At 44.8% G+C, this 12017-nt stretch overlaps 1 protein-coding gene across 10 annotated transcripts in view; it reads left to right on the forward strand.

Annotated features, from left to right (window-relative positions):
* The window catches only part of ARHGAP12 (Rho GTPase activating protein 12), a 166519-nt gene that overhangs the window by 106060 nt on the left and 48442 nt on the right, over window positions 1-12017 (forward strand). For 8 of the 10 annotated variants that reach the window (XM_050939052.1, XM_050939053.1, XM_050939054.1 and 5 more), the window contains one exon: window positions 8939-9064. The exons of the other annotated variants lie outside the window; for them this stretch is intronic. In XM_050939052.1, the coding sequence (XP_050795009.1) occupies window positions 8939-9064 (126 nt within the window). The remainder of the gene's footprint in view (window positions 1-8938; window positions 9065-12017) is intronic. 10 annotated transcript variants of the gene reach the window in all.

Raw genomic sequence — 12017 nt, forward strand, 5'->3', positions numbered from 1 at the left:
AGATGTTTATTTGACACCTGCAATGTGAGAAAATAGAAAAATGGCAAATGTTCTCTCAGAAAATTTACAGGGTATATTAACACTATTTACATTAGCAATGCAAAGTATTTAAGCTGCTAAGAAGCACTGCTTATTGTCACTGAATTTGAACAAGGCTGTCATCAGTCCTTCATACCTGAACTGTTTCTGTCTTCTGCTTTTTTGGCAGAAACATTTAAAACCTGAGTTTTATGTTGCCTTACAGGTTCCTTCTTCAAAATGGACTTGTCTGTCCTATTCAGTAAAGTCCTCCTCTTGGTTTGTGATGGTACCAGAGGCACCTCTGATTATAGATCATGTACAGTTAGGCCCTGCATATTTTACAAATTTAAGATTTATTTTAAAATAATACATTTAATTTTTATTTCAGTGGAATTCAAAACACTTATCCTGGACTCTGAACTTGTACAGTATTTGAAAAGCATATTAAAAATAAAACAATCAAATGCAAAAGCATACACAGACTGCCATAAATTCACAATGATGCCATAAATTCACTAAATTAAGTAGTAATCCCATTTTTCCATAGCAGGAAATAAGTAGCTAATATGTTTTCAGCCTATACATTTCTTAAATTACTTTAAGTCCTTGAGAGAACACTGTTTGAATCCTAGAAGTTGAGTTAACTGTAAGCATAGTCCCATAGCAGACAGTTCAGTTTTTAGTTGTAAGATGGGCCAGGTTGCTAGATAATGCTTAGCTGCTGATATACTGTGAATTGTGAGAGTGCCTCTGTGGGCTAAATACCTGCAGAGTAGATATTCCCCTAGCAAGGAAGTAACCCAGGGGTCGGCAACCTTTCAGAAGTGGTGTGCTGAGTTGTGTTCGTGCAGCTGTGTAGGGCCAGCGCTGCAGTGTGGCCACACTGACAGCTACCAGCGCTGCAGTGTGGCCACATTTGCAGCATTTGCAGTGCTGTTGGGAGTGGTGCATTGTGGGCAGCTATCCCACAGAGCACCTCGTCCCATTTTGGCGCTGTGGCTTGTGGGAAGGGGACGGAAGGGTGCGGGTCTTTCCGCTTCCTGTTCCAATGCCCTGTGGTGCTTTGCTACACATTCCAAGCAGTTTGGCGCCATTGTGAGTCTGCAGCGCGATTTCTGTTACAAATGGAGCCCGAGCTGCTGAGGACCTTGCTGATGAATGTTGCCAGCACATCACGCATGGCAGTGGAGCTATTCCTTCAGCTCCAAAGTGACAGTGAGGAGTCAGATGATGATATTGATTCGCCTGACGCGCAAGACAATAAATTGCTTGTGGCAGTAACGGACGTGCTCAGCACCGTGGAACGCTGCCTTTGGGCTCGGGAAACGAGCACTGAGTGGTGGGATCACATCGTCCTGCAAGCCTGGGATGATGAGCAGTGGCTGCAGAACTTTCGGATGAGAAAAGCCTCTTTCATGGGACTGTGTGCTGAGCTCGTCCCTACCCTGCGGTGCAGGGACACGAGATTGAGAGCTGTCCTGCCAGTGGAGAAGCGGGTGGCTATTGCAATCTGGAAGCTGGCAACTCCAGACAGCTGCCGATCGGTGGCGAACCAGTTTGGAGTGGGAAAGTCGACCGTTGGAATAGTGTTGATGCAAGTTTGCACGGCCATTAATTGCACCCTGCTAAGAAGAACCGTGACTCTGGGGAACGTGCAGGACATTGTGGATGGCTTTGCACAAATGGGTTTCCCTAACTGTGGAGGGGCAATAGATGGGACGCATATTCTTATTCTGGCACCACCCCACCTGGCATCAGAGTACATTAATCGCAAGGGGTATTTCTCTGTGGTTCTCCAAGCGCTTGTGGATCACCGTGGGCGGTTCACTGACATTTACTCAGGATGGCCTGGAAAGGTGCATGATGCACGCATCTTTCGGAACGGTGCCCTGTTCAGGAAGCTGATGGCCGGGAGTTTTTTCCCAGACCGCAAGATCACAGTAGGGGATGTCGAAATGCCCATTGTGATCCTTGGAGACCCCGCTTACCCCTTAATGCCATGGCTCATGAAACCATATACAGGGAAGTTTGACAGGAGGAAGGACCGGTTCAACTACAGGCTGAGCCGGTGCAGAATGACTGTGGAGTGTGCTTTTGGCCGTTTAAAGATGCGCTGGAGGTGTCTCTACGGGAAGCTAGATTTGGGGGAAAGCAGCATCTCCGCTGTTATATCCGCGTGCTGTACCCTCCATAATATTTGTGAAGGGGAGAGTGAAAGATTCAGTGAGGAATGGACCTCCGAGGTTTGACGCCTAGAGGCTGAATTTGCACAGCCAGAGAGCAGGGCCACTAGAGAGGCCCAGCAAAGGGCTTCAAGGATTAGGGATGCCTTAAGGGAACAATTTGAGGCTGAAAGCCAACAGTAATGTTTGGTGCCTTTGCTGTGCCCGTTTTTCCCTTGGGGTACAGTATTTATCACTTTCTTCAATAATAAAAAATGTTTTATAAGCCAAGAAATCATTTATTCAAAATACAGTACATAAAAGGGCAGGGGGGTAGGGTGGTGAACTGTACATTCAGAGGTTTGAATATGTCCTGCTTGGATTGCTGTTCAATGCCTGCTGCACTTCAGGATTAATATGCTGCATTGTGATGGGGGTTGAGTGCATAGGGTAAGGGTTGTAGTTATCAGGGCTGGTAGGTGAACGTACAGGTGTTGGGGGCAGCTGGTGGTGGTAAGAACCAGGCTGCTGGAGAAGGGTGTTTTGTGCGAACACTGGGGAACAAGGGAGAGAGCTTTGGGAGGGGTGGGGGTTACCACGGTACTGATCTGCCTGCATGGCTACGAGAGACTGCATACAGTCAGTTTGGTGAGCCAGGAGGCTTATCAGCTGCTTTGTGCTTTTCTTGGTAGCCAATTCCTTTCTCCTGCTCTGTGTTTGTCTCCACTTATGCATTTTCTCTCTCCAGTCCTTCAGCCTCTTACTGTCTCTGGCGTACTGATTCATAACTGCTTTGATCAAATCTTCTTTCGATTTTCTAGGATTTTTCCTCAAGTTCTGTAACCTTCGCGCAGGCAGTGATATGGCTGGATTATTCAAGGTCACTTAAAAAAACATAAATAGAAACATTTAATACAGAGGCTACATTGTTTATTATCACAGTGAAGGAGTTTGTAGACTTTTTGGTAGCATCATTACCACATACCTAACATAGCACAGAGAGGCCACGGCAGCGAAGGCATAGGCATGTCGAGCAATGGGGTGAGTGTTTCTGCCGTGACTTCACCTGGGAAGGGGAACTGCCAGAGGGCTGGGGTTTCTGTGCATTGAGGAAAGCAGAAGGCAGACAGTTGGGGAGCAGCAGTGGGGAAAGCAGAGGGCAGACAGTTAGATTCATAGATTCTAGGGTCAAAAGGGACCAATGTGATCATCTAGTCTGACCCCCTGCACAAAGCAGGCCACAGAACCCTACCCATCCACTTCTATAACAAACCCTTAACCTATGCCTGAGTTATTGAAGTCTTCAAATTGTGGTTTGAAGACCTCAAGCTGCAGAGAATCCACCAGCAAGTGACCCATGTCCCACGCTGCAGGGGAAGGCACTGCGCAGCTCCTTTACTTTTACCCTGCACTGCAACGCATCCCGTTCATGGCCCCTTAGCAGCAAGGACTTTGATATCTGCCCATAGGTATCATAATTTCAATGGCTGGAGTGCAGCTGTGATTGCACAGCTTCCTCACTCCAAACACTGATGAGGTCCTGCAGCTCGGAAGTGTTCCATGCTGGGGCTCGTTTGGGGCGTGGAGGCATGGTCACTGAGGCCATGTCTACATCTAAAATTTTGCAGCGCTGGTTGTTACAGCTGTATTAGTACAGCTGTATAGGGCCAGCGCTGCAGAGTGGCCACACTTACAGCAACCAGCGCTGCAAGTGGTGTTAGATGTGGCCACACTGCAGCGCTGTTGGGCGGCTTCAAGGGAGGTTCGGGGAACGCGAGAGCAAACCGCGGCGAAGCTGGTCTCCTTTCCCGGTTTGCTCTCTCGTTCCCCGAACCCCCGAACAAGCAGGTCTCCTTCCCTGCGGTTTGCTGGGTGGTTCGGGGAACGCGAGAGCAAACCGCGGCAAAGCTGGTCTCCTTCCCCGGTTTGCTCTCGCGTTCCCCGAACCCCGAGCAAGCAGGTCTCCTTCCCTGAGGTTTGCTGGGTGGTTCCGGGAACGCGAGAGCAAACCCGGGAAAGGAGACCAGCTTCGCCGCGGTTTGCTCTCGCGTTCCCCGAACCCCGAGCAAGCAGGTCTCCTTCCCTGCGGTTTGCAGGGTGGTTCCGGGAAACGCGAGAGCAAACCGCGGCGAAGCTGGTCTCCTTTCCCAGGTTTGCTCTCGCGTTCCCGGAACCACCCAGCAAAACCTCAGGGAAGGAGACCTGCTTGCTCGGGGTTTGGGGAACGCGAGAGCAAGCCGGGGAAGGAGACCAGCTTGATTACCAGAGGCTTCCTCAGGTATGCTGGGATACCTGCTTATTCCACGGAGGTCAAGAAAAGCGCTGGTAAGTGACTATACTTGATTACCAGCGCTGGATCACCAGCGCTGGATCCTCTACACCCGAGACAAAACGGGAGTACGGCCAGCGCTGCAAACAGGGAGTTGCAGCGCTGGTGGTGCCCTGCAGATGTGTACACCTCCTAAGTTGCAGCGCTGTAACTCCCTCACCAGCGCTGCAACTTTCTGATGTAGACAAGCCCTGATTGATTGATTACACTCCACACCTGGCTGAGCAAACAGGAAGGGGATTTTTAAAATTCCCGGGGCATTTAAAGGGCGGGTCACCTGAGCCCAGGGCAGTGGAGTGTGAAACGATGAGCAGAGTGGCTGAAAAGGTATGCTGGGATACCTCCTAATACCCTGGAGGCCAATAAAAGCGCTGTTGGTGTCCGCACTTGATGACCAGCACTGCATCACCAGCACTGGAATCGCTGCACCCCAGGCGGACCAGGTGTACAGCCAGCGCTGCAACCAGGGAGTTGCAGCGCTGGCCATGCTTTGCAAGTGTGGACACAGAGTGAGTTGCAGCGCTGTAACCCCATCACCAGCGCTGCAACTCTCCAGTGTAGCCATGGCCTGATTTAAGGTTTTGCTTGCCAGCAGGGCCGCCTGGGGGGGAAGACAAGTGGGGTAATTTGCCCAAGGCCCCGCAGGGGCCCCGATGAGAGTTTTTCGGGGCCCCTGGAGCAGGATCCTTCACTCGCTCTGGGGGCCCCGTAAAACTTTCACAGGGCCCAGGCCCCCGGAGCTTCTTCCTCTCTGTGTCTTCGGCGGCAATTCGGCGGTGGCGGGGTCCTTCTGCTCCAGGACCCGCCGCTGAAATGCCCTGAAGACCCATGGCGGGGGTCCTTCCGCCCTGAGACCCGCCACCAAAGTGCCGGGTCTTCAGCGGCAATTCGGTGGCATGGGCCCCCCCGCTGCCGAAGACCCCAAGCCCCCTGAATCCTCTGGGTGGCCCTGCGTGCCACTAATACATTTTAACTTTTTTAGAAGGTCTCTTTCTATAAGTCTATAATATATAACTAAACTATTGTTGTATGTAAAGTAAATAAGGTTGTTACAATTTTAAGAAGCTTCATTTAAAATTAAATTAAAATGCAGAGCCCCCCCCCCCCCCCCCCCCCGGACTGGTGGCCAGGACCCAGGCGGCGTGAATGCCACTGAAAATCAGCTCGCATGCCGCCTTCGGCACACATGCCATAGGTTTCCTACCCCTGAAGTAACCAGAGATTAGATGCACTCCAGCACACATGAGGAAGAACACTTCTGAAAGACTAAATGGCTGACCATTCAGCTCTGATTTGACATGGGAACAAACTGTGACAGCCACACAGACCTCACTATTTCACTGTACTTGTTCCAGTTGTCATGCAGACATGCGTGTACTGAATCCATGTTCTATGTTCTCAGATGTGAAATAATTCTTACTAGTATAGGAGACTTGTATGTTTGTCTTAGACACAATTACTAAATTTTATTCTTTTTAACGTGAGGTTCTCCATTTGCAGTGATTCGTTCTTGTGATGCATGTGGAAATATTTCAATAAGACATGAAAAATCACTACTTTTTTTTTTACATTTCTTGTTGAAGCATGAATCCTATATATAATAAAATGAAAAGCTGCAAACATAAGCATGGTATCTGCCATGGCAGTAGCAGTATTTACCCTTTATTGGAGCATGGTGCAGCTCAGGATGTTAATTCATTACATTTGTCTAAATTTTCATTAGTAGATCTCAAAGTGCTTCATAAGTATCAGTATGTGTTATTCCCATTTTACACATAGAAAAACTGAGGCGTTAAGAGGTTGTGACTTGCCAGATGTTACCATAATGAGTCAGTGGCAAATCTGAGAATAATAATTCCTAGCTCTTGCATAATACTTTTCATCAGTAGGTCTTAAAGCACTCTACGATTGAGGTTAGTGTAATCTGTGATGGGTTGGATCACAGATACCCCCTTGGGGCTGCCAACTGATTTGCCAAAACTACTTCTTTCCCTGCCAGCTTGGGACTCAAACACCCTGTCTTGTTGAGCCAGACACGGAGTCTGAACCACGTGCCCCAAAACTATAGACTTAACTGAAAGCAACTTAAGAAGTGTTCCTGTCTTTAACACTCAGATGCCCAACTCCTAATGGGGTCCAAACCTCAAATAAATCCGTTTTTAAACTCATAAATTGTTCGCCCTCTATAACACTGATAGAGAGAGATGCACAGCTGTTCCCCCTCCACCCCCCAGGTATTAATACGTACTCTAGGTTAATTAATAAGTAAAAAGTTTATTTTATTAAATAAAGTAAGTAGGATTTAAGTGGTTCCAAGTAGTAACAGACAGAACAAAGTGAATTACCAAGTAAAATAAAATAAAACATGCAAATCTAGGCCTAATACAGTAATAAAAATGAATATAGATAAAAATCACACCCTCAGAGATGTTTCAATAAGTTTCTTTCACAAACTCGACATCTTCCTAGTTTTGGCACAATCCTTTCTGCTGGTAAAGCCCTTGTTCCAGCTCAGGTGGTAGCAAGGGGATTTCTCATGATTGCAGCCCCCTTTGTTCTGTTCCACCCCCTTATGTGGCTTTGGCACAAGGCGGGAATCTGTTATCTCTCTGGCGCCCCCCCCCCCCTTTCTAAATGGAAAAGCACCAGGTTTAAGATGTATTTCAGTACCAGGTTGACATGGTCACGTTTCCTGTGAGATTCCAAGCCTTCATTCCTCCCAGCTTGACTCACAGGAAGGCCTGCCTGCAAACAGAGCCATTCACAGTCAATTGTCCTGGCCGATGGGAGCCATCAAGATACCAAACCACCATTAATAGCCCACACATTGCATAATTAAAACAGGCCCTCAGAGTTATATTTCATATTTCTAGTTTCAGATACAAGAGTGATACATTTATACAAATAAGATGACCACACTCAGTAGATTATAAGCTTTGTAATGATACCTTACAAGAAACGTTTTGCATGAAGCATATTTTAGTTACATTATATTCACACAGCATATTTTCATAAAATCATCTAGAGTGCAATGGCACATCATCATCCCCTTTTTACATTTTAATAAAACTATGATGTCCTGCTTCTGTCATATGCCAAACTCAATGGATTACAATCCTTTGTGTAGTGAATCAACAAGTTCATTCTTAGTTGTCTAATGTGTTTCAAAGCGCAGGTTCTGCTACTTTAGCATTGCCCCAGAAAGAAATTCCAGTCAAGATTTTTTTATTGTTAAAATGTCATATCATTCTTATTTGCTGTTTGTATATTCAATAAAAAGCTTTGTTTGGAATGTTTTTTAACTTACTTGGATGTTGCATGAATTTCTGTGCACATAATAACTTAGTGCTATTGTGCCAGAGATGGTGGGCTTGCTGCAAAGTTTAGGGCTACTATTATACAGAATATGCATGGCCCTGCTTATAGACTTTGTGCCTTTCTCTAAGGGCTCGTCCAGACTAGGGGGGGGAAATCGATCTTAGATACGCAACTTCAGCTACGTGAATAATGTAGCTGAAGTCGAATATCTAAGATCGGATTACTCACCCGTCCAGACGGCGCGGGATCGATGTCCGCGGCTCTCCGTGTCGATTCCGGAACTCCGTTCGGGTTGATGGAGTTCCGGAATCGATATAAGCGCGCTCGGGGATCGATATATCGCGTCTAGATTAGACGCGATATATCGCTCCCCGAGCAATCGATTTTAACCCGCCGATACGGCGGGGTAGTCTGGACGAGGGCTAAGTCATACCTCTTTGGTTACTATCAGGATATTAAACTAAATTGCAACTTTTTACTCTAAGTATATATTTGTTTGTGGTTAAATGTAGCATAAATCTGGTCTAGGAAGTAAAGTTATTGCATTGCCACCACTAGGAGACAGGAATTGCTGTATCAGAATAGACTACCTTGCAGTGTCTCCTTTCTTCCCCCACAAACATCCTTCTGGCCAAACAGGATTGGACGTTACACCCTCAGACCTTATCATAGTTCTTGATTCAGAGGTATCACAATAGGGTGACATGACACACCCCTTTTATACAATTGTGTTTGTAGTGCTCTTAACACTTCCCAGGTCTAAATCCAATGTTAATTCCACTCTGTTAAAGAGTGGCTGATAACACTGTAGTGCTTTGGTGGCATTCCCAATGCCTACAGGTGCAGGCAGCAAGAATTTGGGATCAGAAATCAAACACCTGAATGACAGTGCAGTGCACTATCACATCAGGCTAGTACCTGTTTACCTCTTCAGAAAACAGCACCAGAAAATTTAGCTTTCAAGATTTAGGGTTTAAAAATGTAGGCTATTGTTAACAGTTTCATGGCTGAATCAGTGGTACTGCTGGAAAATATACAGATGAATTACCTGGGTTTTGTGTTAGTATAATTTTGACCCTGTTGATAGTGTGATTTTTCTCTTCTTTAGTGTAATGATTCACCACAACAGCAAAGAGAAATAATTAAGAGTAGGAGTCTGGACAGGAGGCTACAAGAACCAATAGTTTTAACAAAGTGGAGGCACAGCACGATTGTGTTGGACACCAATGATAAGGTAGGAATGAGTTAAAGAGCATGTTAGTATTTTGGTCATTGTCTGGTTTGTGAAGTGTTTAATTCACACTAATTTCTGAAGGATTCATTATTGGCAGTTTTTCTATGCTACATACCATGTAGTGTGCGTAAATATTTGATGAAACCAAGGACAACTTGATAAACTGGTATCTTTCTTTTTATTTTGAAATAGAGTAGCTTATTTTTTATCTTTATTGGGCTGTTTTCCTTTCTTCTGAACTGTTTCCATAGCCTTCATTTGACTGGCTGATGAATTTTAACTAACATTAATTTAGGCTTTGTATATTCAAAACCGTTTACTTGCCTTTAATTAGAAACCACCTATGTTTTGGTTAAAAATGGATAATATTTAGCAATGTAATATCAATTATGTAAAATGCTCGGTACATTGTATCTGAAGGTTTGAACTGTCAGCAGCAGAGTTATGGTATGAAAACGCTGGTGAAGTGCAAACATTTACAGTTTCCTTTTTCAATAGGTGTTTATATGGGTTTCACTGTCACAGTAATATTAGGCACACATGGGTATTTGCCAAGCTAAATATTATCTTTTAAGATTGGAATGATAGTAGAAATATGTAGTGACTTTATTCTTTTAACAGATATTCTCTTGAGTTCCTTTGTATTTGGTTTGGTGAGGAGAACATTTCGGCTAATAATGTTGAGGATATGCTATTGTCACATGGAGCTATTTTTGCTTATATAGAGGGTATTGAACGTGCTAAACAAGTGGCTCTAATTTCTCTGCAGAGATCAACTGAGTTGAGTAGCTCTTTCAGTCTCATTTTTAAAAGCTGCTCCTTGCACAGTGATTGCTGATGGTCCCCCTCACTTAGGCCCTCCTGGCACCGAACAAAATATAAAGAAACTTCAATAAAATTAAAGCGACAAGTGTGCCCACTTACCCTATTATATCTCATTTTAGCAATAGCCGAATTAGTTATTACCATGAGATGCTTTCAGTAAATTATAAGTATCAATATAAATGGAAAAGAAATGAAACTAGCATTGTATCCTGGTGAGTTTCTAGCTTTCATAATTCAGCCAGAGCAATCAGTCTCAGGATTTTAATGGAAATCATAGGTAACTTTGCAATACTGAGGATATAAGATAAACTAGTTAAAATCTGATTCCTATCGGTTGGAATGGATGCATGCTTTCCTCCTGAAAATTTCTCTTTGATAAAGGCAAAGGGGAAAATTAGATAGTTGGGAATATGGATCTCCATAGTTGTATAAACATAAATGGGCAACTACAATTACAAATGTTAAAACTCTTGTTAAAAGGAAAAAGTTTTGCATTTCTGTTGAGTAGAGTGACTAATAAAAATGAATATGCTGTTTAGAATATTATAACTGTATCCAGATGTATTTTTATTTTAAATCATTCTTTCTCTCGGTAGAAATAGAATGCTTTCTTCCAGAAACGATGATGAGCGGCACTGAGTAAACTCAGGTGCCCAAAAGAGGGTGAATGTATTGGATTACCTGGCTTCAAAAAATACTATTGGACTACCCAATTAGAATACACACAGTGCCCGGGAGCCATTGGGTAGTATTTGTCTTGGAATCACAGTTTTCACCTGCCCATGTTACTTTATTGAAAACTTTGTTTTGTTAAGAGAAATTTATTATATGGCCGAGCCATGGTACATCCCCTTTATGCAAGGTATAGTCTGGTTCAAGATTAGGAAAGTTCTCTGAACACAATAGAAAATAGTAGTAGGAGTCAAGGCTTTCCACAAGGATTCATAGATCCCATATTCCAAATGTGGGCAAGATTGGGACTCAAAAGAAACTGTAAAATAATCGTTCACAAATAGCGGTCTTCCTATACCGATAACAAAAATGTGTTTGAAACAAAAACTGGCTGTACTACCTGCAATTCAGAAGCAACTTTTTAAAATACTTCAATGTTAAAAAGACCTGCAGGATCTGCATCCTATTGAAAAGTCTACTATAAACCCTTTGACCTTAATAAATTTTAATATTAGCCTATAAAATACTAATGGACCTTACCGCAGGGAACTCCATAGGTACCATAGCTCTTTGGAATAAAGGTTTAAACATAAAAATTAGTCAAAACCATGGATAAAAGATGGATGGATAAAAATATATATTTCCAGAAATTGTGGACTAATAGTCTAGTTCTTTATAATCCACAGGAGCTTTAGTTCTTCAAGATTATATAATTTGCAAAAAAACACCAAGCAACAAATCTGAATTAGAAGGAACCTTATATTTTCATGTAATATAGTCATATCAGTTAACGCAAACTTCTTGAGAAAAAGTAACATACTAAAGAACACGTTGGAGATTGTGCTGCACACAATTCTGTATTAAATGTTAATACTTCCTCAGATGGGCAAATGCTGTATACTATAGTTAAATCTGCTTCTTCCCCCCCACCCTCCCTCAAAAAATCTTGATGGCATAGATCAGTGGTCTCCAATCTTTTTGCACCCAAGATCACTTTTTGAATCTAAGGGCAACCCAGGATCTGCCCCGCCCTGCTCACTCCATCCCCCCGCTCTCTCCATCATTCACTCTCCCCCACCCTCACTCACTCCCACCGGGCTGGGGTAGGGGATTCGGGAAGGGATGCGGGCTCTGGGCAGAGGCCAAGGGGTTTGCAGTGTGGGAGGGTGCTCTGGGCTGAGTCTGGGATAGGGGGTTGGGTGCAGGAGAGGGTGCATGGTACGGGCTCTGGAACGGAGTTTCGGTGCAGGAGAGGGCTCCAGGCTGGGGCAGAGTGTTGAGGTGCAGGAGGATGTACAGGTTGCTGGCTCCGGGAGGGGGCTCAGGGCTGGGGTTGGGATGTGGCCTCCTGCCGGGCAGCACTTACCTCCGGCAACTCCCGGTCGGCAGCAGGCGCAACGAGGCTAAGACAGGCTCCTTGCCTACCCCGGCACCACACTGCTCCCGGAAGGGGCCA

The sequence above is a fragment of the Gopherus flavomarginatus genome, chromosome 2, assembly GCF_025201925.1.
Source record: "Gopherus flavomarginatus isolate rGopFla2 chromosome 2, rGopFla2.mat.asm, whole genome shotgun sequence".
Lineage (NCBI taxonomy): Eukaryota > Metazoa > Chordata > Testudines > Testudinidae > Gopherus > Gopherus flavomarginatus.